General features: G+C 49.5%; 1 protein-coding gene across 2 annotated transcripts in view; it reads right to left on the bottom strand.

The window, feature by feature from the left end:
• Positions 1-26463, bottom strand: part of TMEM132C (transmembrane protein 132C) — a 316599-nt gene that overhangs the window by 144515 nt on the left and 145621 nt on the right. Inside the window, exon 1 of one of the 2 annotated variants that reach the window (XM_073888847.1) lies at positions 17769-17830. The exons of the other annotated variant lie outside the window; for it this stretch is intronic. Coding sequence (XP_073744948.1) covers positions 17769-17812 — 44 coding nt within the window. The 5' untranslated portion in view covers positions 17813-17830. Of the gene's footprint in view, positions 1-17768; positions 17831-26463 lie in introns of those variants that run through there. 2 annotated transcript variants of the gene reach the window in all.

Below are 26463 nucleotides of genomic sequence, written 5' to 3'. Positions count from 1 at the left end.
GGTCCAGAACATGGCCATCACCAGAGAGTCCCTTCAAGCCACCTTCCCAGTTACCCACCACACCCCTCTAGATGCATCCAGAGTTCTGATTTTTTTCCCCCCAATACATTAGGTTGCTGGTTACAGAATGTTTTCTACATGGAATCACAGGGGACATCGTCTTTGTGTGTGACATCTTTCACTCGGCATAATGCCTTTGAGATTCCTCCACGTAGCTGCATGAACATGAACGGTGTCCGCCCCTTTTCATGGCTGAGTAGGGTTCGAGCATATGAAAATACCACTGTTTGTTTATTCATTCTGTTGATGGATACCTTTGCTACTTCTGGGTTTGGACTACCGTTGTGATGAACATTTTAAAGACATCTTTTTGTGGCTATCTTGATATCCACAAAGAGATTGGGGATGTCTTTGTTTTTAAAATATATCAATTAAATATGCTTTCAACTACAAATAAAACTAAATCAAAGGTGGACAGGTAGTCCCACTGTTAACTCCGTTACTTAGTGTTTCAGGAATGAGGTGCATTCACTCCTTGTGTTTGGCCATCCTCAATGCCTTGTGCCTCTGGCTTGAATACTCATGCTCACAAAAAGGCTGCCACAGCTCCTGATATATCCTCCTTTTATCATGAGCATCAGGGGTACAGAACTAGCAATGCCAGAGAGCTATCTGGTTATGTCTTTCTCCTTATGCATTTCCCAGATGGCGACCATACATTCAAATGACCAGAAATGGGTTATGTGGCTTCCACTCCCATGCAAGGGAGAACATGGTTGGTAATGGCTGTTGGTTAGTTGTCTGCCATGAACGTTTAACTCGATTTTAACAAAGAACTTGTGCAACGTGCTAGGGATCAAGTTATACACACGATAAGGCTTATACAGCTTTACATTAGAAGTGCCCAAACTCTGTCTTCGAAGTGTAGACACTCGGCAAAGTCGTCCTACTCAAGTACTTAGTTATTATCTTGTGTTTTATTCTGCCGGGACTCAGGATCAGCCAACATTCTGTCCACTCTACTGACATATTTTATTTACTTCATTTGTTTATTGTTTGAGTTCCCTCCCTAGCATGTGAGGCAGAGGATTTCATCTGCTGTGTTCCCTATTACGTCCCTAGTGCCCGACACAGCTCCGTTAAGTATTTGTCGAATGAACGCGTGCCGTCTGTGATGAATGCACAAGGACCCACATGGCCATGAATGCCTCGTCTTCCCAATAAAGGCCTGGCACGAGTCCCAATTCTTGGATTTCATTATTGTTACTTCTTGCTGTTCACAATGTTCTCCCTCCGATGAATATCGAATGCACTGACCTCTTCTTTTGGGTGAAGACTTTGCACCTTTGGAAATCCTGAGAACGATCTCTGTTGTCTAACCCACCCGCCAAGGTCTTCCAGATGTACGATCATTAAAATAAGACAAGACCATGAAGTAAGTGTAGGGAGGATGAAAGACTCTCTCTCTGTGACTCGGTCTCCTTGTCTTGGAGCAGAGAGAGTAAGAGGCCTCTACTGAGAATGCATCAGTAAGGTGCCAAGAACAGAGTACGAGCTCCGTGAGTGCTCATTCAACATAAATAGAAATAAAATTTCCCCATGATTCCTGCTTTGATTTCTTCTGAAATACCCAATTATAAAATTCTTTCATAAACATTTCCGGTGCCTGGTTCCAGGGCTGTCCCACACTAGGACTGGGCTGCTCTCTCTTGCATTAAGGGCCTCCCACCCCGCTGTCTTTGAAAGAACCGGGATCAGCCTCCCCTTGTGCACCAGCTTTATCTCCATTCGCTTTTGGTTACGGGCAAAAAAGCCAGCCGAGCGATTCTGTGTCTGTGCCCGTCCCCCGCGGGTCGGCGTGCACGTGTCGGCTTTGCCAAAGGGAAGCAGGGCAGGGTCTGAAGGTATTTGTTCAATTAAAGGAAAAATCCTCACAGCCCCTAGATGATTCTTCAGAGAAAAGAAATGTCTGCAGGGCCCAAGCTCAGGTTTATACCCCCCATCTCTGCTCATCAGCCCTGTCCTTCCTCTCCAAGGAGCCAGATTTCCATTATAATTGGAGATGTCATGGTTGCACCTGAGAAAGTCAGGACACTTCCCTTTTCTGTTCACCGGGGGACTCCCTGCTAACGACGTACAATACTGACCAAGATGTCGGAGTCCCAGAGCTGAGAGTCTCTTCTAGAGAGTTCCGAGCTGGCTCTGCAGAAAGCCCGATTTTTCCTCCCTGACAAATGCAGAAGAAAAGCAAGTAAAATCTGTAGTGAGATTATATCGGTTTGAATTCCTGGTGTGGCCTGTTTCTGACCCTTTCTCCGCTGTTGGGGAGCTCAGGGTGGGGGTGGGGAGGGTAATCTATTCTCACTGTCCCGCCACGCCCCTCCCCACTCCAGGACACTTCCACCTGCTGTTCCCTCTGCCCAGAACAGTCTCTCCCTGTGAGCACGTGGCTGACTGCAGGCAGGGAGCCCACCCTGACAGTGGCACCCCAGCACTGCTCACCTCCACTTGCCTCTGGGACCCCTGGTTCCCTCCCAGCACCTCTCACTCCCCGCTCATCTTATATCTGGTGATAAACCACTCCCCTGCTGGAGCACCAGCTGCCCAGAGCTGCTTTATAAATACCCGCTGGGTGCATGCAAGGTGGTCTGCAGTTGGGGATGAGAACCTGCTGCAGAGGCATAATGGGCAGGTGCTCAGACCCAGGCGCCCCCCTCAGCCACGGGGGAACTGCAGAAAGCCCGGGGCCCAAACGCCACAGCCAGGCCTGCAGGTACGCAGTGTTCAGGATGCACAAAACCACCTCCACGGCTGTCGCCGCCAGGCCTGCAGGTACGCAGTGTTCAGGATGCACAAAACCACCTCCACGGCTGTCGCCCGGTTGAGGGAGGGGCGGTCCAGCAGGACCCGGAAGGGTGCAGCCGTGGGCCAGCAGACACACAACCTGGAAGTGTTGGAATGCCAAGCGGCCACAGATGGGTCGGCAGGCACAGAGCCTGAGACCCAGGCCTTCCCCGGTCTGGAGGGAGGAGGGGAAGGAGCAGCAAGCGCAGCTCAATGACCGGCATGTGTGCCAGCCGCCGGGCGGGGATGCCCCTCCACGTGCTCTCCCCCTTGGCATCAGAGGGCAGGCCAGGGTCCCCAACCCCGCCCGGGGCAGGCCTCCGGCAAATGCAGGATCACTTTGGTTCACTCCCCCACCTGGCAACTCAGTGGGAACCATGGTTTTCTGACGGAAGTCCAAGTGAAGCCAGAGAGCCTCGTGTCAGTTGCCAACAGACTCTGGTGGTGCAGAAAATGCGCAGCGAGCCTTCTGGATGACAGGCTACCAGAACTTGCCGACACAGGGGCCGGGGGCGGGGGTGGGGGGCTTCAGGGGGAGCACATCCCGTCCAGGAGACAGCCTGAAAGACACTAGCCCGGGAGAAAGATATGGGGCCGATGACTGGCAAACCTTGTCATTTATTTATTTGAAAGCGATCGAGACGCAGCCAAGCACATCTGCCATCTGCATGCACGGCCGTCTCTAACAGTGATCCCTGCACCGAGCAGTCTTTCCTAGCTCCGATCTCTCCACTTTTATAGGGTGGCTGCTTTTGGGCACATCCACCAAGAGGGATCACAGATTTCAAAGAAAGAGTAAGTTACAGCATAAAAGAAAGTAGATAAATACTGAAAACAAGGAGAAACACTGACCCAGGCACCTGATCCACCGTAAGCCTGGAGAGCAGCCCAGACTCGGTGTCTGAGCCCAGGGTCCAGGCCAGGCAGCCGGCTGGGGCTCGGCCCTCACTCACTCCCTCTGCAGCCTCCCTTCACGGCCTTCCTGCACTGTCCTCTGATCATGGGGGTAATCGTCTGACTCCTGCGCCGGGTTCTGGTTACACAGGAATTCAATTTCCAAAAAAACTGAAAGTTGAACACTTGAGATTCGTGCACACTTCTGTATGTGCACAAATTGTAAGAAATAAGCACATGGAGAGAATTTTAGAAAGAAAGCAAGGCCCACATCGGGAATTGAGAGGCTGATGTCTCCAGTGGGAATAATTTACACAGAAAGGTCTTGGGACGAACACCAGCTGCCAAAGAAGAGAAACGCCCTTAATCTCCCATCAGGCTCTGTCCAAGGACTCTGGAGGGCGCTCACGCAAAACCACCCGAGAAGGAGTGAGCCGGCCATCCGGCCAGACGGGAAGGAAGGCCGGCATTGCTCCCAGGTGGCCTGGGAGGGGGATGGGATGTGCCCTCCACGCTCAAGCCCAGGAACTGGTAGTTGGGGTGGCACACGGAGTGGACAAAGGGAGAAAACTAAGGGCAGCGGCTCTTGAGGAGGAGGTTTGGGAGCAAGGGAGAGCTTGAGTGGTAAAAGGGGGACTAGTTATAAAGGAACTCCGCACCAGGAGGTCCTCAGGGGGTTCAGAGCCCGGCCGTGCTCTTCAGAGGCCGGGGGCAGAGGGAGTGAGGCAGAACATTCCTGATTCAAGGGAAGAGGCCCTGGAGCACCCACCCCGTCCTTCGCCACCACCGTGGCTGGGGACAGACAGTCACGAACCCTGCATCTCGAGGGTCATGACGGCAGTCACTCTACGACAAAGCGGGGAAGTCTGGGGGATCCCAGGCTGAGTTAACAGCGCTGCCCCTCCGTTCACCTTCAGCAAGGATCCAGAGAACAGACAGTACGCTAACACCTGGGCGTACTGAACCAGTGAGAGCTGGCTGGGGCTTTTCACCATCTTCACGGCAGGTTGTTCATCCCACGTTACAGAACAAGCCTCAGTTTCCCTGCCCGTGAGCACTTTCCTATCATCAATACGTAGGATCACCCCCAGAAAAACCCAGGGTCTTGGGAGCCTCTTTCTCCTTCAAAAAAAATGCTTCGGGGAGAGTTTGCTTACTTCCTCCTGGACTTGTCGGAAGGAGAGTTTTTCATACCTTTCAAAACGTATAAAATGTATAAAACGTTTTAACAAGGTGATTACTTAGGATGACTGGCTGAGCTCACAGCCCCAGAAAGAAACACACGGTGGCTCCGAGTCACACCTGTGAGAGATGGAGATTTTTTTCTGATTTCTCACCGACGTTTCTGGAACTTTTTTGAGAAGACAATGCAAGGAAATGAAGCACACAGACGACGCCTCGGGAGAAATCCTGTCTGTTGGTTCTTCATCTGAAAGACGAAGCCGCAGGGATGGTTTGGTCTCAGGAAGAGAAACCGCCTGTGCAAACATTCGCACACAAGCTTCTCCCCTCTCTCTATCAGAAAACCTCATTATCACATTCCTCTCCGGTGTGGTCCGGTGTTTCTCATGTGCAGTTAGGTCACCAGGTAAAGTAGGGAGTAATAGAACACAAAATAAAACAGCGCGTGGCACCCCGCGCTGCTTGGGAATTTTTTTTTACTTGAAAGCATCAGAAGCTCAATGCAGACTGATTTAAGGAAAAAAAATGGTAGAAGCAGGAAAGCAAAGGTGCTTTAGGTTAATCCTGGGGTCCCTAGGGCCATCAGTACCAGGACTCTCTTCTCTTGCTCTGGCTTAGGACATGTATGCCTTTCGGAAGCAAACATGGTGGCTGTTAGGAATGAAATGTGTCGAAGGGCTGATTCTACATCACCTGGTGGTGGGGACAGGAGCCTGTGAGTCATAGAGAGTGGAGGAGGGTGGGGTCCCAGCAGAAGGCATGGGGTGGAAGCCAGGTGGGTGAAAGCAGCAGATGCCCACAGAACCTGCAGGCACAGCCTGACAGCGCCCTCCGCATCCTCCCCAACCCCCCCCCCACCCACTGCAGCTTCCCTGCTATTTCCAATAGCCGTCCAGAGCCAGATCATAGTCAAGACTTGATGGTCAGAGCTAGGTTTGGAGGCCAGCTCTGACCCTTGCTAGCTGTGTGATCTTGGGCAAGATACTTAACCCGTCTGGGTCTCTATTTGCTCCTCTGTGCAATGAAGAGAATGACAGAACCTAGTTCACAGCAACGGTGAAGGGACCAAAGGGAAGGGTTTGGAAAGCATGCTGTCCTGTCCTCATCCAGGAAATGGTAGCTTTTGCTATTATTGTGGTCATTTGGTGCACCGAGCTATGATCATGCCACTGTAAAAAGATCAACACCGAAGGCGAGAATCAGAAGCTAAAAGTCTGGACCATTCCCCACTTTATGGATAGATATACCAATGCCCAAAGGTACAAATAAATGGTCCACTGGAAGAAAAAGCTGTGGCTGAACTTAGCAGGAATCAGGAACAGGAGAGTGTCACCAAACTACTCCCATCAAGACCAGAATCTTCTGCTCCTTGCCTGCATTTTGAATTCCTTGTTGTTTTGAATCAGGAGTGAGAGAATTTTCTTGACTCTAAAAACTGCACATCAAACTCTCGTCAGATGAACTCCCAAAGCCTCATGCATAGATAATGCATCTTCAGATGTGAGAAATTCTGCTGTATTGAGGTCAATGATAGCCTTCAACTTTTCTTCACTTCCTTTAAAAGACATGATTATTTAAAGGTGGAAAGCATCAAAAGTAAGTCCTCGAGAGTTAATGGGACCATCTGGCTTGATGCCATCCCTTCTGAAAACCTGAAAAATGAGACACATTTTACCCTTCATGTCTCAACAATGCTTGAGGTAATAATGGCAGTGTTATTATTCCAGCCTCCGACTGACACAGCCTTCTAAAGTGCTCTGTGACTGGTTAAGTGGGAACAAAGGAGAGAGAACAAAGCAGAGGGAAAGTTCTATGGACGTGTGTCTTCTATTCAAAAGAAGGCAACATCCCAGAGAAGTGCAGAGCCACCAAACCCTCCAACCACAAGCGCGGGATTTCTGGATGGGCGCCATCCATTGCTGTATTAGTCAGAGAAACAGAACCAAAAGATAAATATAGATATATGAGAAGAGATTCATTATGGGAATTGGCCCACGTGGCTACGGAGACTGAGAAATCCTAGAATCTGCTTTTGCGAGTGGGGGACCCAGGAATTCAGCCCAAAGGCTGGGGGTGGTGCTGGTTTAATTCCTGAAGTCTGGGGACGCCTGGGTGGCTCAGTCAGTTAAGCATCTGCCTTCAGCTCGGGGCATGATCTCAGGGTCCTGGGATCGAGCCCCACATCGGGCTCCTTGCTCAGCGGGGAGTCTGCTTCTCCCTCTCCCTCCGCTGCTCCCCCTACTTGTGCTCTCTCGCTCTTTCTGTCAAATCAATCAATCAATCCATCAGTCTTTAATTCCTGGAGTCCAAAGGCCAAGAACCAAGAGTTCTGATGTCCAAGGGCAGAAGAAGATGGATGGACCAGCTCAAGAAGAGAGAAAGAGAATTTATACTTCCTCCATCTTTTTGTGTTAGTTGAGCCTTCATTGTATTAGATAATGCCCACCCATGTGGTGAGGGCGCGTCTTCTCTACTCAGGCTACGTATTCAAACTCTAATCTCCTCCAGAAACTCCCTCCCAGACACACCCAGAAATAGGGTTTTACCAGTTATCTGGGCATCGCTTAGCTCATGTCGACATGTAAAATTAACCGTCACAATTGGGTGCCATCAGAGGATGTGATGAGACACTGTTCTTCTGCCTGAGGGTAACCAGTTGCCCCAGCATGACAGCATGACTCATGGGTTTCCCCACTGAGTATTCTTGACATCCTTGTTGAAAACCAACTGACCATAAACCTATGGGTTTATTTCTGGGCTCAATTCTATTCCATCGATCTCTCTATATGTCCATCTCTGTGCCAGAGTCACGTAGTCTTTGTGTTACAAAACGTAATGCCCTTTGTAGTAAGTTTTTGAAATCAGGAGGCGTGAGCCCCTCAGATTTGTTCTTCTTTTCAAGACGTTTCTATAAATTTTAGCATCAGCTTGAAAATTTCTGCAAAGGTGGCAGCAGGGATGTTGACAGGGATTGCATTAAGTCTATACATCAATCTGGGGAGTACTGACATCTTATCAATACTAAGTCTTCCAGTCCCAGCACATGGGATGTTTTCCATGCAGGCCTTCTTTTATCTCTCTCAATAACCTTTTGTGGTTTTCAGAGTGCATGCCTTGCCCTTCTTTTAAAAAAAATTATTCTTAGGTATTTTATTCTTTTTGATGCTATTGTAAAAGGAACTGTTTTCCTTAATTTCATTTTCAGATATTCATCGCTGGTGTATAGAAATACAGTTTTTTAGATTGGTCTTTCTTGACTGTTTTATTGGTTCTCATAGTTTTTTGTTGATTTCTTAGGGTGCTCTCCATACAACCTCATGTCCTCTATCTGAACATACAGATAGTTTTGCTCCTTCCTTTTCCAATCTGAATGTGCTTTATTTCTTTTTCCTGCCTAGTTGCCTTGGCTGGCACCTCCACTATGACGCTGAATGGCAACTGTGGGAATAGATATACTTGTCTTGTTCCTGATCATCCAGATTCTATGTTACAGATCGTAGTAAGCAAAGTACAAAGAGGTTTCTGCTTTTATAGAGATCATTGTTATGTAAGGGGACTGTTCAATCAAAAAATACAATGGGCATTAAGGAGGGCACTGGGTTTTATATGCAACTGATGAATTATTGAATACTGCATCTGAAAGTAATGATGTACTACATGTTGGATAATTGAAGTTAAATAAAAAAAAATAAAAACACAACAAAGACTTCAGGTCCTTATAGAGCTTACATATCCTTGAGAGTTAACCCAAAGGCCACAGGGATGATAGAGAAGGACTGAGAACAGCTGGTCCAGAAGAATCCATCTGAAACATCCCTTGGAGAGGATTAGTAGAGCCAAAATCTCATTGGCAGAGAGCCAAGGGGAGGGCAGCTGAGCTGGGGCTGACTGCAAGGGGAAACGGGAAGTTGAGAACCTGTGACACCAGAACAACACAAAGTCCTTGAGAAGGAGTCAAGAAAAAGTAGTGCAGGAGACAGGATGTCAATAAGTACTAAGTCTAAAAGACAAGAATGAGCTCATGGGTGGGGCATGGAGGCCAGGGTCAAGCACACCAGGGCCTGAGTTGGAACAGGAGCAAGTTGGTTACCAGGTGAAAGGGCGCTGAATGGCTTGAGGAAAGCTTCTGGAGCACCTGCAACCCAGGGAGGATATCAGGATGCTCACAATTTAAATCTGAGCCAAAGAGGAGCCACTGAAGTGTTCAGGGGCTGATCTCCAGCTGACCCTCCCGCTGCTGGTGACAATCCACCAGCTGACAATCCTGGGCAGGATGTGCTTCTCTGCACAGGACAAGGTGGTAGCTCGAAGCTAAATTCATGGACAGAATCACCAGGCCATTCCAAACTTATGAAGATGCCCAAATTGTTCAACGGTAGCCCAAACCATCAACTTCAAAGTTGTTGCTTTCCAAGAAAAAAAATGGAGGCTCCAGGAGGCTGAAGACCCTGGTCCGTATCAGTAATAACAAGTGTAGCTGATTTTGGTTTACCCATGGAGTACCTTCAAAGGAACAGCACTGTGGTTAGAAGTGTGGTCTTCAGAGTCAGTCAGTGCTAGGCTGGACACCAGCTCCACCCCTCACCGACTGTGGTCTGGAATCACTCAAAAGTGAGCCTTGCTTTTCTCATCTGAAAAATGGGTATTTTAACTGGAAGACCTCATATGGCTGCAAATTCAATAAAGTAAGATGATGAGAGTAGCTGGCATAGCATGACCACTAGAGAAAGGATAATTATCAGCGTCATGTTATCCCATGGGACATAAAGGGCAGATACTAGTATCTCCACCACACAGATCCCGATTTAGCAACTGGGGCTCTGGGACTTTTCTAGAATCACATCATATAGGATCAGAGCTAGTCCTGAGACCTCCACTGACCTGATTTATCATCAATATTCTTCCCACTCCACTCCTTAGGCTTTTTGCTCTGTGGCTGGCTCCCTATTTAGAACTGATCAGTAGGTATGTCGTATGTCCACACTAAAACCACTGCAGAGACTCTTTATAAAGAGAATTGGTGGTGGCCTGCCATTACTCAGTGTGACAGCCACAATTTGCTCCATTGTCCTGCCACCGTGGATCTCCTGGAGCTTACGTGGCCCCCACCTGGGTCCACTGAGACTCGAGGCTGCCCCACAAAGCCATTCTCTCTCACTTATGAAGGGAAGGGGAGAGATTCGGTTTCACACTGCCTGGGATGCCATCAGGGGGACCCAGCAGTTTTCTCTGGAACAAGGTGAAGGGAAGAAAGCTCATCTGATGCTTCAGATCACTGCAGAGCCCAGCTGGTTCTTAAAGCACGAGCCAGACACAAGCTGGGATCTAGGACCATTCCAGAACCATTCTAGAGCCCGAGCTATTTCTTGTGTCAATACTAAGCTCTTGGCTCAAAAGCCAATTGCTTCCATGGGCATTCAATGAGGGGAACTGAATGCTCACCACCATAGGGTGATAGGAGGACTTCCTTTCTCAAATGACCTCCCCTGTTAGCCTTGCGCTGAGCCCTCCTGCTCTGCAAATAGTCCCCTGAATTGGAATTCAGTTTCAGTGGTATTTTGAAGGAATGAACACCATGTGAATGCTCAATCCAAACCGGCAGGCGATGGCAATCAGCCTCTTGAGGTTCACGGCACACATTCAAACACTACAATTTTGGTGGCCTACAAATGGGGACTTCTAGGTTCTTTTGATTGCTCAAAAAGCATGGCTCAGGATGCCATAAAAATTCCAGGGAACACACTATTCACTCGGTGGCCCTTTCCCAGAGGCTTAATCTTTGAGTGCCCCACCTGCCATGCCTTGGATGTTCGCAAAGCAGATTTCACATGTGCTGGTATACCTTTAATATTTGTTTGGCACCAGCTTGTGTTTAGATCTCGCGAGCCTGTGCCCTACAACTTCCCATGCTGCTCAGCCCACTCATACAGACGTCATGAGAGCGGGACATTGACCTCACAGTGTCTGTGCCCCAGCAGTTAAGGACCGCTGCACACGGTCCGTGGTAGGGGGCCACACCTCTCTTGGCTCTCACTCACGGAGCATCCTGGCCCCAGATACTGGCTCCCTGGACGAAGAACCCACGAGTAGGACTCTGGGCACAAGCAGCCAGCCCAGAAGTCACCTTCCTGGGTCTGGACCTCCTGCATTTCTACAACGTTCTGCACCTGCTCCTCCACAGTTTTGTCAACTGGCTTTAGGTAGTGAGCTTCCAGAGCAGAGCAGGAGCTGACAACCCGAGGAGCATGAGTGCTCCTTGACATATTTCCTTTCTTGGATTCATGCTACTACCAGCAGTAAAAGCGCTGAATTGTGTGTGTGTGTGTGTGTGTGTGTGTGTGTGTGTGTGTGTGTGTGCGCGCGTGCGCACGCACGCACATGCGCGCACGCAAACGTGTATGTAAAGCATCTAAATATACATTCTTGAGGATCTGCAATTATTTCGGCAGGTGTTGTAAATTCTACATTGTAAATCCTGCGTTGACAATGAGGTGTCGTGCTAGCCAGAATTTTCCCTGGACTGCCCAAGAACTGAGGGGCCCTTCCTGCCAAAATCTCCCCTCCCACAGGGTAATTCACTTGTCACTGTTTCTTCACAAGTGGGAAGGCTATAAAGAGGCAAGGGAGAAATTAAGAGGGAAGACACGTTGTCAAGGAGACAGAACTCTTCAAGAAGAACAAATTCTTTTCGAAGTCTTACTGACCCACAATTTCCACAAGGCAGGGATTTGGAGAATCCATTAGTCTAAATGTGTGCTAGGGAAGGCGCCTTGTTTGTCGGGAGGGAGAACTCCTTGCCTCTTAGCTTGTAGATACATGTTGGGTCAATTTCCACCCAATTTATTTTCATCCTAGTGTCCAATTTTGTGTGTTCTCTTAATTACTTTTCTGAAACTTGAGAAGTATTAGATTTCTCCAGATCTTGCCTAACTCACCACGATGTCAGGCTTAGAAATGTGCGGATAGGAATACCCAAATAATGTTGTCACTTCTCAAAGTCAGGCTGTACCACCTAGGGCCCCAGATGAAGGTGACAAGCCTCTTCAAAGCAGTGATACTTTGATATAAGGCTGTGGGAAGTAAAAACAAGAGGATGTGTTTACAAATGACTCACCACCCAGCCAATCTGACAATATCCTCGGTCCAGAAGGATAGCGGGGTGGACAGCAACTTTTTAACTCTGTCTCCGTGAATTAGGCCATTGCCCCATTTCCAAAATGAAATCAGCCCACAGTGTGTCAATCTCTGTCCCCTAACAATGAAGAGGGTTCCCTGGGTATCCCAGGAGAGGCCATTTTTTTCTTCAACGCGACATCTCAGAGTCTAACCTTGAAGCATTATGTGCCATAAATATGAGACACAGCTGTCTGGTGCACTGTAGGACTTCGGTGATACCATCCTTAGATGCTAGGAACATTGCCACAACCCAAAACGTCTCCAGGCCTTCTAAAATTCCCCTGGGTGTGTGTGGGGGGCAGAATCCATCCCCCAGCCCCCGCTGAGAGCCACAACCTCCAAATCAAAGCCTGGATCCCTTCCCCAGTGTCCTCTTTGGGTGGCCAAGGGGCTCTTCCCCAAGTCTTGGCAGAAGTTGATTTTAGGAGGAAGAAGAGCTCCTACAGCGAGAAGCCCTTGCTTCTCCCGGCAGGCAGGGGCACGGGAGGGAGATATGGCCAGCATGCAGAACTGATGGAAGGTTTGGAGTGCTGCACTGCCCATGGGGCCCGTGAGCTCCTGGAAAATCTGCAGCGACCCATTTGCCCCCCACCTGCCCTGCCACTGCCCACAGCTATGGTTTCTGTGGGGGGTGGGGGGGCTTCCTCCTCATATTTCCTCACATTTCGCTCTTCCCCTCTCAAGTTCAAAAGCTGGGCCAGATCTGTGAGCTGATAAAACCTTTCACACTGAGAAGTTAATGGTGAAATCAGCTTAAAATGTCATTCCCTCAGGGTCTCCGCATCTTAAAGGGGACCGTGGGAGACCAGGCGGTGATTTCATCCAGGGGTGTGCTGGGAAGAGATGGACAGCCAGCTCTCTGAGAGGTGGGAAACCAAGCACCTGTTTTACAGTGCTTGCTGATGTCTGTGCTGTAAATATTCCCAGCATCGCTGAGGTTAGGCTACCACCATGAGGCCTCTGACCCAGGGCCAGGAAGGGACGTGGGGTACGTATTATGCACTATTTCCAACAGATGTGAATAATCTCAAGAGCACAATCGCATATAGCATAATCGCTGGGAAGTGATGAGTTTTAATACAACTTATTTAATGACACTTATCGAATTTAATTCTCAGCAATGGCTGTGTTATACAACCCACTCAGACGATTCTGGAATGGTTCACCCTGGGCCCCGACGAGGCAGTGTACTGGCTCCCACACACCATTATTCTGAGCCACAGAAACAAAGCTCACAAACATCTAAAAGAGCTTGCTGTGAGCTGCTCTGCTCTGAGTGCTTCATCTCAATCCTCATAGCAACTGCATTTTACAAACAGGGGTAGTGAGGCACGAGGAGGTGGGGAGCCTGCCAACGTGCTCATTGTTATTAGCTGATGGAGCACGAATATGAACCCAGGAAACCATGTGGTAAGTCCCACGGGGATTATCAGGGGTGGAGAGAATTTCCTGGAGCCCATCCATCCATCCTTCCTTCCTTCCTTCCTTCCTTCCTTCCATCCATCCACCATCCATCCATTCTTCCTTCCTTCCATCCATCCAAACATCCTTCCTTCCTTCCATCCATCCATCCATCCATCCATCCATCCATCCATCCATCCACCCATCTACCCACCCACCCATCCATCCATCCATCCATCCACCCATCATCCATCCACCCACCCATCCATCCACTCACCCATCCAACCAACCATCCATCCATCCATCCTTCCTTCCATCCATCCAAACATCCTTCCTTCCTTCCATCCATCCATCCATCCATCCAAACATCCTTCCTTCCATCCATCCATCCACCCATCTATCCATCCATCCAAACATCCATCCATCCATCCATCCATCCATCCATCCATCCATCCATCCATCCAAACATCCATCCACCCACCCACCCATCCATCCACCCACCCATCCATCCACTCACATATCCATATTATGCTGAGCTGCTTCTCTGCACAAGGCTCTGTGCTATGTGATGAGGGGACCTTCTGCCAAGAAATAAAGGGCCCTGTCTTCTGGATGTCCACGGAGGCCACTGTGGGGAACTCAGGACTCTCCCCAGATGGCCCCATCTCCAGAGTCCGGGGAGTCCCAGAAGGAAGAGGCTTCTCTAGGTGTGCATGGGGTAGGGCTTGAGCCTGAAGAAATGGATGGCTGAGAAAAACAGTCCTCACCTGGAGCGAGCCCACTGCTCAGGCTTTGCAAGTACACTGCTTGGGCTCCTGTGCTCGAATGTCCACTCCCCCATGAGGAAATCAAGCTCCAACAAACCAATCAGAGCATCCTAGTAACATGGGCAGCAAGCCAGGGTCCAGACCAGCAAGCCCTCCTCCTCTCTCTTTCTGGGAATACTGTGCTATTCCTGGCAAGGCTGGATGCAGCTGCTGAATGCCATGCCGAAGGTTTGGGATGACCCTGGTGAGGGGCCAGATTCAGATTCTGGCTCCAGAACCAGACTGACGGGGCGGGGGTGTGGGGGGGCTTGTGCTTTGCCCCTCACTCTGCCTGCACGACCTTGGGCCAGAAACTGCACCGAGTCTCAGTGTCCCCATCTGCAGAGAAAGCACAGGAGGGTGCTTCAAGTCCTAATGAGGCTTCTAGGGGCTCATGCTGGAGAAGCCCTCAACAGGGGGCACAGGGGCACTCTGCAAATGGCCCCTACTCTTCGTCAGTGTCAGAACAGCAGACGGGCTAGGTGTGGTAGCTCTAGAGCCAGCCAGATGTTTGGCTGACATCGTGGTGCCAGGCCTTCCGTTGGTGCAACCCTGGGCAAGCTTCTGAAACTGCCTTGTGTCTACATCTAACACAAGTCATTAGGGCTGTTGATAGGATCATGTGACCTTAATGTTGGACTCGCATCTGGCACCTGGCGAGCCCTGAGTGCTACCTGCTCTGATGTGATTGCTACAGCCCTGGTGCATGCCGTTCCTGGTTCTAGCCAAGGTACACTGGAGCATCTGGATACCCAATGACACACTATCGTGGGTCCGCTGGTAGTTCACAGGTGCTCCCCCGATTCAGTCACCCAGCTTCCCTTTATTAAACACCTACTATGTGCCTGGCGCAATGCTGGGAGCTGGGAACTGTGATAAACCACACAGTCTCGGTGCCATCCTCTCTGAGCCGACGGGGAAGACCACACACCCTTTCCACATAGCTGAATCGTCTCTGACACACGACGCGCATGCTGAATGAGGAGGCATGCATTTGAACCATTCCTGCTCAAACAAGGTGAACCAAGCCTACCACAAGCTTCTTTCCCCCACGGACTCCGGCCCCATTAGGAATGGCATTCTGAAGGCTCCTCAGGGCCATGGTGGTCCTCCTGATCGGGACGATAAGTCTCCACCCTAAATGACCATGTGGGGGGTGCCTGGGAGTTCCCAAATTCAGCCCTCATGGAGCCCTGAAAGGAGAGGAGTGTCCCTCTCAAGCCAGGCAGTCTGTGCATCCAGCAGGCCTAGTGCCTGAGCCAAAGGTGAGCCCTGCCTGACTCCCCAGGCCCTTCCTTGCACCTGCCACTTCCTTGCACCTCCATGGTAGCTGGTGGGGAAACCTGATATAAATCTGTGAAACACTCCTGATGTCTTGTACAAGCCGAGGTGCTCACTATGGTCGATTCTGGCCTAAGAAACAGAGAAAAGAGGTCTGGATTCGGCAAGGGAAATGCAGTCGAAGGAGCATGCGTGTTTCAAACAGACTGACTTCCACTGTCCGCAAATGCTGCCAGAAAGTTCAAAAGGAGATTTTGTTCAGAGTGTTTCCCACAAGGGGTGATGCCTGGCACCTACCTCCCATCACGGAAAGAACCCTTTCCAAGCGTGAAGAACTGTGTCAAGTTCTTCATATGTGCTAGTTCTGTTTTTTTTTTGACCTCTACATGAAAAGCATGTGATCATTATCTCAGCGTTCCTGTCATGCAGAGGGGGAGACTGAGGCACAGCTGGGTTGCGAAACTTGCTCCAGGTCATACCGCAAGTATGTTCGCAGAGCTGGGGCTTGGCCCAGCAAGCCCGGTTCCCGACTCAATGCTCTTAGCCAGGGGTCGGCAAACGTTTCCTGTAAAGGGCCAGATGGTGAGTATTCGAAGTTTCCCCGGCCATACGGTGTCTGCTGCAAGTACTCAGCTTGGCCCTCAGAGCGCGAAGGTGGCCATAGCCCATACATGACAAACGAGCCTGGCCAAGCTCCAGCAAAATCTGACGCATGGACACTGAAATCTGAATTCCATACGATTTTCACTTGTCACAGAATATTTCCTTCTTCCAATTTGTTTTCAATCCCTTAGAAATGTAAACACCATTCCAAGCTCACAGGCTGTACAGAAACGAAACAAAAACAAAACAAAAAAACAACCAAACAGGTGGCAGGCTAGATCTGGCCTGGGGACCATAGTTTGCCAATCCCTACTCTTAGCCGATATGCTAAGCCACCTCTATCGAGACACTGGATGATTTGGATTTGCTCGTAGGGCATTCTCATAGGTCAGCATTTATGCGGTCTCTCTCTTAACTCTTCATTAGGAAGATTCACACACGCACACAACAGTGGGGAGAATGGTGCACTATGTCCCCACCATCCACATTACTCAGCTATATCTTGACCACCATAGTGACGTCTCCTAATACAAGCTGTGGGTGCTGGGTGCAGGGGCTTAAATGAGTAGATGCACATGAGTCCTCGCTGAGTCGATGGGTGTGCAAAAAAATTAGGAGACTCCTATGCCCTTGCCTCGACAAGAGCCCTACTGGAGTGTGTGGAGGCTGGGGCATTGTGTTACCACGATTTGGCGAGCTACAAGATGGCACCCAGGTCATCCTGAATGAGTCCGAAGCAGAAGATGGGTGGGAAGCAGGGGCGCCTGGCTGGCTTGGTCTGTGGAGCGTGCGACCCTTGATCTCGGGGTTATGGGTTTGAGCCCCACCTTGGGTGGGGTGATTACTTAAAAATAAAATCTTTAAAGAAGATGTAGAAGTTGGGTGGGAAGCACACACTCCCTGGTCCACCCATGGGGTAAGAGGAGAGTCGTGGGAAGGGATACTTCCGAGTGCTCTCTGGGCCAACGCACAGGATGGAATTCTCTGAAAGACAGTCGCCTGGCTTTTTACTCCTGTGCTGAGCCTCACTGGCCTCCTCAAGTTAAAAGGAGTGGAAGTAAATCTTTGCTAGTTTGCCACACAATTTATTTCCTTTAAGAACCATAAGTGCTTACAGATTGAAAAAAAAAAAAACAATCAGTGTTTTTCAATAAACAGCTGATGGCTAAATTGAGGATGGAAATGCTGTCGTAATCATCCCGAATGAGCATTCATTAAGCATCTATCCGCATGTGCTACTGTGTGCGGGCTTTAAAGGAAATGATGCATTGACCTACTTTTCTCTGATAGAGATGCTTCACCTGTTTGGGTTTTGGTAGAGTTTGCAAACTGAAACAACTTTGAAAATAAGTCCTCATAAGCCCAGAGACTTCTGCCTGTAGGACCGAGAAACTGGAAGACCTAGCAAGACAGTATCTTAGCCTGGGTGCACCATCATTTCCTTCCCTGGATAAAACTGACCGGTTGCTGGGGATGCACAGTCACATCTCAATGTCCATCATGGGTGACCGAGACGGGCTTCCCCTCTAGGATCTCCTTCCACCCAGCAGATATCACACATGACTTGCCCCAAGTCTGTACCCCTTCTTGTAGCCCCGACATGCGAGGTGCGGCATCCGTCCCATGAGTGAGTCGGGAGAGGCTTCTTTCCCACTCCTTGTCTCTGAGGTCAGCCACACACTTACATTAATAGAAGAAGGTGGGAATGACAGTGTGCAGGGGCCCAAGAGACCATGGATTCTTGTGTTCTGCTGTTGCCAAGATAAGAACATTCTGAAGCTAGCATGCTGGCACCAGGGGGTGGTCGAGATTTACAATGCAAGGTGCATCTTCCCCTCTGGTGCACGAATGAGGTTAGCGAAAATTAGCAGTGCCATTAGCAGAATGCCCAGCCCAGCCAAACTTCACAGTGGAGAATGTTGTTTTAGGCCATTGCATTTCTTTTTGGGAGGGGATGGTTTGTTACACAGCAGTAGCTAACTGATATACTTCAAGTGAAACGTCAGCAGACTGTAAGCAGGAAGCTAATTTTGCTGGGGACAATGACTGCAATATATTCCTTTTTTTTTTTGGAGAATGGGTCACAGGGAAATTAATTTTTATTAATTTTTTCTTTAAATTCAATTAGCTAACATACAGTACATCATTAGTTTCAGACGTAGTGTTCAATAATTTATCAGTTGCGTTTAACACGCCGTGTTATATATTCTAAATCAAAGCCAACGTGAAGCTTTATTTTATGTACATGTTTGGCTTATCAGGATTTATGTGGATAACTGAAATTCTGTCCTATAGATTGTGGAAAAGTATGATAAAGCTCCCTACTTAGGGGTTGTAGGTGCACAAATACAACTATCAAATGTTGCTCAACACTTTTATTGAAAGGGCTGTCGCCGGGGGCCCCCCCTCCCACAGCTCGGGAGTTCACTGGTCTGGGGTGAGGAACAGACACTTTTTATAAAGCTCTTGAACTGACCATGCAGTGTAGCTAAGTCAGAGAGACCAGGATCACCCAACGCTAACACTGAAGGAGTTCAAGTGTGCGAAGGAATTTTAGCCAGTTCCGTGGGGTTTTCCCCCAACACTAAGTGGACCTCACAGCCACTGTCAATATCAGAGAAGACAGGAGGTTTTTCTGATGGGACTTTATGATGTAGACAGAAAATGCTCTGCTTCCACGCTGGAGGCAGCTTCAAGCCCCACAAGAAACGTTCTTTTCTTCATCCTTTCTGTCTTGGGAAAGTCTCCCAGCATCATGAAGCCTGTCTGTGGCCTGGTGTGCGTTCCGCCTTGTACGAATGTGGAGATGTGAGGATACCTCCCCGACGGCTCGCTCTCTCTCTGGGCCGCCACGTGCGCTCTGCAATCCCTTCCAAAAACTGCAAGAAGTGATACCCGGCCCCCAGAAATGCTGAATCCGTATCTTGTGGGCACAGACCACACACTTTGCTGTTCAGTTCCAAGTAGATTAATCAACCGAGAGCCTTTTCTGGGGGCCCTCTGCCGGTCACAGGTATCTCGGAGAAGAATGCCGGGCTTAGCAGAGACCAGCTCAAAAGGTGAGTCTGCCCTTCGCTGCCTGCCAAGAGGGAGGCGGGCGCTCCGTTGCTACCTCGCATCCTGGGGTCTAGACGGGTGGGTTGACTTATCTCCTGGATAAAGTTGAAGAGCAAAAGTCACCGGGGGGAGGGGGTGTGTGCAGATGTTTCTGCAGGCTCCTGAGTCACCTGAAGGGTGTAGACGGGAGCAGGAAAGGGAGACACCTGCCTCCCAGGTGGATGTCAACATGGTCGCTGGCCAGTGCTGGGACCCTGGGCAGGCGGTAGGACCCACTCCATCTGGAAACACAGGAGGGCCTCAGTGAGGTGCACGTGCACGCCTGTGTCCGCCCTCCCTCTGCATTTGCTCTGCACTTAGTAATTGCTCAGCAGACGCTAGTTTCAAAATAAATAGTGGAAAGAGACGCAAACACATAAATGAATAAAAACACAGGATTCAACCCTTTTCCTCTGCATTTTGTGACCTGCTGGATAAAACAGTCTTTGGTATGATCATAAGCCTGAGCAATTTTTTTTATGGAGATATGCTCCATCTATCATAGATCTCGCCATTTTAAAGCGTATTCGGTGTGCATGAATATGTTCACAGACTTGTGCAATCATCACCACCATCTCATTCCAGAACATTCTCATCACCCCAAAAGGTAACCTCAGTCCCATCAGCAGGCCCTCCCCCCGCCTTTCCCAGCACCAGCACCCACTCGTCGACTTTCTGTGGATTTGACTGTTCTAGACGTTTTGTATAATGGGATTATGTACAAACGGGGATGGAAACCAATTCAGTATGTGGCCTTTGGTGTGGAAGAAGCCTGAGCTATTCTTATTAGGAAAAAGAAAAAGAGAGAGCAGGTAAACTTGCCGGATGCCCAAGAAACTCTGTGTGGGGTGGGAGGGGAATGTCGGGATTTACCACCGGCCCCTTGTCTTCTGGCTGTTACCTGCTCCCTCCACCTGCCGGCATCCTGCAAAGGGCCACATTGCACTGAAACCCTGCCATATGCTCTCCCCTCCCGCTCTGCAGATACGCTGCCCACCGGCCTCGCCCAGCCCCTTCCGCAGCCTCACCCCTGCTCTCCTGTGCTCTGATGGGAGTGTGCTGCCCAGAGCACAGACCTTCGCCCGCCGTCGAGAATGTCTGACGATTGCTCACTCCCAGAAACCCCGAGGCACAGGTGATCCCCATCACTTTACTCCAAGCGGCTGTTTTTAAGAAAGGGGCAGATTATTTCAGAGATGTACTATTTTGCACCAATGTGTGCAGCTTTTGCCATCATGCAGTTTTCAACAGACCTCTGTTCAGAGGAGAGACAGAGTCGTGATTCCAGAATTCATAGCAAGCACGAGGGATTGCACGGAGGGTCCCAGACAGGCTATATTGTAATTTCCTCTCCCGAGATGTCAGGATTTTCCCCACTTCAGTGAGCATTCTCATTGGGCATTCTAATTACTATGATGCATATCAAAATATTACCTCTGTTGCCACTGTAATCTTACTTAAGAAAATGTGTTTGAACTTAAGAAGTGTTGTTCTGCTCCTTTGCTGTGAAATAAATGGGTCTGTTGGAGGTGTGCTCTCTGGCAGTTGGTGGAACGATTCGGCGGACCAAGGACATCCTCAGTGTGATGCTTTTCTGCAGGGTCATGGTGTGTGCCAAAGGCAGTCAGGCTTTTGAGTGACAACTGAGAGAGTTGGAGGCATACCTAGGAACAGGGACCACCAGCAAATTGGGGACCCAGAATCCATGTCAATTCCCTCCTAAAGACTGATTAGTCTAGTGGTTCTCAAAGCGGGGTCCCTGGAGCATCAGCATCACCTGGGAAGGTCATAAAAATGCAAATTCTCAGGTCCCACCCTAGACTTGCCACATCAGACACTCTGGAGCAGGACCTAGTAACCCAAGTTTTAACCTTGAGTGGGTTAAGCCCTTCAGGAGATGCTGATCCCCGGCCAAGTTTAAAAACCCTTGCTCTACAATTTTATAGCAGAATGATCCATCAATGCAAAGAACTGTGGAAGGATCAGAGACGTCTGTCAAGTAGGTTGTTATCAATAGCATTATAGATTTTTCAGAATGGGATGGTGTGTAGTGGGTTGACTGGTGGCCCCCAAAGTTATGTCCACATCCCAGAAGCTGTGTAGTTGACTTTATTTGGAAGAAGGGTCTTTGCAGATGTAATTACGTTAAGGATCCCAGGATGAGATCATCCTGGCTTGTCCAGATGAGCCCTATATCCATCAGCAATTGTCCTTCAAGAGACACATGGAGGAGAGACAAGGGGAGGATGGGAACGCCATGTGACAGGGCGGAGGGTCAGAGGGAAGCAACCAGAAGCCAAGGAAAACCTGGAACTGCCAGAAGCTGCCAGAGGCAAAGAACAGGTTTTCCTGATGCACTAACTTTGCCAAGAGCTTGATTTCAGGCGTTTAGCCCCCAGAACTGTGGGAGAACACATTTCTGTTGTTTGAAGCTACACGGTTAGGGTCATTTGTTACTGCAGCTCTCAGGAGCTAATAGCTGGCCTGACCTTGTGCAGAACGGAGGGTCCCAGCCACATGACCCTCAGGAACAGCTATGCCATGAGGCGCCATTGCAGAGCGAAAGGATGTAGGGTAAGAAAAACTGTTTTCCAGGTCATGTATTGAAGGGAGTTTTGCATACCTGCTCCTAGATGAATCAAGGCAGTTATAGATGCAGTGTCTGTGCCCACCCCCAATGCATATGGTGAAACCTGACCCCAATGTGCTGATTGCATTTGAGGGGGGCTTTTGGGAGGTGATGAGGTCTGGAGGGTGGAGCCCCCAAGCATGGGATTAGCGCCCTTATGAAGGAGTCCCCAGAGAGCTTTCTGCCCTTCCTACACGTGAGGACACAGAGAAGAACCCGGACACGGGGCTCACCAGACATTGAATCTGTGGGCTCCTTGATCTTGGACTTCAAGCCTCCAGCGCTGTGAGAAATTAACGTCCATTGTTTAAGCCCCCCATCTATGGTATTCCATTCTAGCAGCGCAAACGGACTGAAACAAGGGTCAAAGCTGACCCTTCGATGCTTGTGGCCCTCTGCCCTTGTTCAGTTCAGCATCCACGTGTCAATCATATATGGACGTCATCCATGCTGAAAAGTCACAGCACGGCCGTGGCACCAGGCATTAACACAGGGAGTATGCTCTAGCGGGACCTGCCTTGACATCATCAAAGCTCCCATTGGCAGCTACTCTGCACCTGCGTTCTCCCAGGCACGTCGGAAGAGCTCTCAATGGTGGCCCTTCCCAAGCCTTGTGACATGAACACTTATTTGATAGAAGGTAGGAAACTTCAACCTGCAGTCCCCCGCAGAGTCCCCTTCCTACTGGCCTGTTAGGCTCTGGCGAGTCCAGGAACAGAGATCCCTGGTTCCCTTTGGCTAACCTACTATTTCCCAAACTTGGGAGGCTGCAGGACCTTTCTTCCCAAGAATGCCGGCATCCCACAAAGCACAAGTATTACCTACAACACAGACAGGGCTAGGTGGGCAGACAGGACTGCTCACTCGTGGTCACCTGAGCAGGTGCATGGGGCCGCCCACAGGCTTTTCATCGTGTATTCTCCCCCAGAGCCAAATTCCGACCTCCACACCAGTGTCATGCATCAGCCCGGAAGCTCGTTAGAAACCCAGAGTCCTGTGCTCCTCCCAGACGGTCCACCTCAAGGGGCCCTGGACACACCAGCACCTCCCTAGGGGACACGTGTGCAAATCTCTTAGGAAATGCCCGGGCTGGTGGAGGTTGGCTATTCATTGGTGTTACCCCCAAAACCACCCCTAGCCTGTAACTATATGGAGTGTTTGATTTTCATGGCACTCAGGATTCTGCTTTCCACAACCAAGGAAACATTCCCGAAATTTCCTAATTCAGTGATGCCAGAAATTGGACTTCAAAGGGTCCTCCTTGATTTTAGCTTCTATTTAATTGATGTGGGCTGACAAACACGGGTGGAGTGCTTTCTCCCGCTCAGACACCATCTGAGCACTTTTCGATATCACTTCATTCCATCTTCAACACACCCCATCGGGGAAGCGTAAACATTCTCGTTTTACAGACGAGAGACTGATGCATGCGCAGGTCGAGAGTTAGCCCAAGGTCACACAGTCGGGAAGCGTGGGACTCGGGGCTGTGAGCCGGGCAGTGTCGCCCTGGGATCTGTGCACGCAAGCCCCGTGTTAGGCAACGCCACCTCTCTCTTAAGACTCCCCTCACCTTTTAAATCTGTGTGCAAAAGATAACTTTCAAAATTCTTATCTTAGGTATTGATTTCTCTTCTTCATAGCTCTGCCCAGGGCAGGAGCAGGGCTTAGCACCCACTCCCATTTGTTCAGAAGACAAGAGATGGAGATTGAGACCAGGATCGGGATCAACCCTGCAAGCTATAACCGGGGGCAGTCTGCACTTCCAGATCCCCAAATTAATGCCCTAATATTTTGGCCAAAGGGACGGAACACAGGAATTAGAGCATGAAGGGAAACAGAGATCAGAACTTAAAGCAGGACTTCTCAACCGGGGGTCAATTTGCCCCCCACCCCGGGACGTTGCAATGTCTGGAGACATTTCTGGTTATCGCCACACTGTCAACTGGGGTTCGGGATGCTCCCAGCACTTAGTGGATGGAAGCCAGCCATCCTGCTAAGCACGTTGCAAGTCACAGGACGGTCCCCGCCACAAGGAAGCACACAGTTCAACACGTCAAGAAGTGGAGAAACTCCCCTTTAAAGACCACCTGCAACATAGTCTGTTGCAGAAAGAGGTAGGTGCAGAAAAGATGCAGTTGAAGGTAGAGATTGACAAGCCGTGGCCGGTGGGCCAAATCCAGCCTGCTGATGATTCTTGTAAATGAGGTTTTTCTTGGAATGTAGCACTCATTTGTTTACGCTTTGTGTGTGGATGGCAGCCTCGTGACAGAGACCTTCTGGCCCGCAAAGATAGAAGGATTTGACATTTGTCCCTTTGAGGAAAAGTCTGCCCACCAGATTTCAGGGGCCCATCAGAATTTGAACACATTGCCCTCACACAGTCAGTTCAATCTCGCGGAGTCTGTGGTTCCTCCGGAGACGCGCCCCACTGGGCGTGGCTCACGTGTCCACGGGCTCTTCGGTGTGTGGACCTTGCTAGTTTTAACAAGTGCATTATCCCCGTACACCCGTCCCTTGCTGCCCTGCCTATTTTCCTTCCAAATTAGCAACTGTTGGAAAACCAGCCTGCCAAGACCGGGAGGGAATAGAGAAGCAGGTGATTAACGAGCCATTAGAAGATCCTTTCGCCAATGCCTGAGCTCAAGAACCAAAGAGAAATCAATTAAGCTTCGAAGAAACTGGTCCTGGGAATTACAGGGAGTTCAGACACAAAGCTTTTCTGCAGTCAGAGTTCACCGATTTGAAACGATCCGTCCTAACAGCCACGACAGAGTGGTGAGTCAGCAAATCTCTCTCTCTCTCTCTCTCTCTCTCTCTCTCTCTCTCTGCCTTGGTGGGTGACCCTCCCTCATCGGTCACCCGGCAAAAATGAAACAAGTGGCCAGCAGCCAATCTGGCAGCCTGCCCACGCACACTACACGATGGCTTTTCAGAAGCTGGTCCACTCAGAACACGCAACTTCTCAGATCAGGGTTTGCAAACCGCAAGCCATTCTAGCTTTTGAAATCAGCTTAGCGGGTGTCACGCAGCCTTACATAAGCAGGGATGGGGAGCAGGTGGGAACGTATCAGTTTGTCACACAAAGCAAAACTAAATATTGTTTTGTGAAACTTTGTTTCCGATATGAATATGCACGTATATGCCTGTAAGCGTGAGCATGCGTGGGATGCATACATATGTGTGCGCATACGTGTACAGTTGCATTTGAAATACAAATATACATATCCATATCTGAGGTATATTTGTTTGCATACACAAAACCATAAAGACATACAGGAATATGTGTCATATGATTTGTTTTGAGTTACTCACATGTGAATATGTGTTCTAAATCGCAATGTAAAGCATGTTTTTGTGTATAATAAAAAATGGCTGAGAAACCCTGCTTTAAAAGGTCCCTATATAATCTGGGAGGCTAGAGCTCTTTTACAAACGGTAGAAACTGCTGGGGCAGAATGAAGAAGTCAGACAGAAATATTTCCATGTCCTTGAGTTATGACACCAGAGTCAGCAACTCCTTTGCTTCCCCTAAGAGTCTGATCTAGCTTCAATTAAGAGGGCGTGTTTGCCTACAAGGGACAAGTTTAAGTCTGTGTTTCTCAGACCAAAGAAAGCCAAGTATTAAAGAGCTAGAAAAAAACCCGGGGAAAATAACGTCTAACAATTTCCACACTTCGCCTTTTGAGTATTTTCATGATTTTTTTTAGAACCAAAACTCACATTGTTATTTAATATTTTTGCTGATTTTTATGTTTTGTCCTAAGCAATAATATCTGTGCAACTATAGATTTTTATGTAACCGTTTTTTTCCTAATGCACCTACAGCCAAAAACATAATTTCATCAATAAAAGTGTTTATGTGCCACCTAAGATTGGTGGTACACTTGCTAGGTTTTGGGCAGTCTTGACCTTGCCTGGCTCACCCCATCTATTCTCCCCTCTAACATGCAGAATAATCCTCTTAAAATGCAAATTTGATCCCTCCTGTGCTCAGTGCCTTCCCCATGCTCTTAGGAGAAGGTCCAAGTCCCCGCCCACCCTGCTCCTGCCTCGGTGGGGCCCCTCACAGGGCTTCCGGCGGTGCCTCTGCCTGGCCCTCACCCTTGTCACCCCCAGGCTGGTCCTTCTGTCTGGACCACTCTCTCTCTGGACGGCGAACACCTCAATCCTCCTCAGCAAGCACGCACCTGCCCAGGTGCCCCAAGTCCTGCTGGCCATCAGCACTGACCAGCACCACATCTTTATCAGATGCGTCCCTGCCCTGCTCTGGCTCCCTGTGTGGCCAGACCCCCGCCTCCCCCCGAGCCACACCTCTCACAGTTCCCTTTGCATACCGCATCACAGACGGTGCTCACGCACTGGGGGGCCCGGCAGACCCACGCCTCTGTCCTCCACTGTCCACGAGGAGCTGGTCCCTGCCCTCTCATCGCACGTTTGTGGAACGAATGACCCGACAGACAGATGGACAGAGAGGTGCCCGTGTGCACCCTGCGGATGGAGAAACAGCGGCTGCAGAATGCAGGGGCCTCAATGTCACAACCCACCACGGCG

Source organism: Callorhinus ursinus, unplaced genomic scaffold (genome assembly GCF_003265705.2).
Source record: "Callorhinus ursinus isolate GAN/ISIS: 27379988/994484 unplaced genomic scaffold, GSC_fseal_2.0 scaffold97, whole genome shotgun sequence".
In the NCBI taxonomy this organism is placed as follows: Eukaryota; Metazoa; Chordata; class Mammalia; order Carnivora; family Otariidae; genus Callorhinus; species Callorhinus ursinus.
Note: the sequence above shows the minus strand (reverse complement) of the source record. Positions and strands in the feature narration are given on the sequence as shown.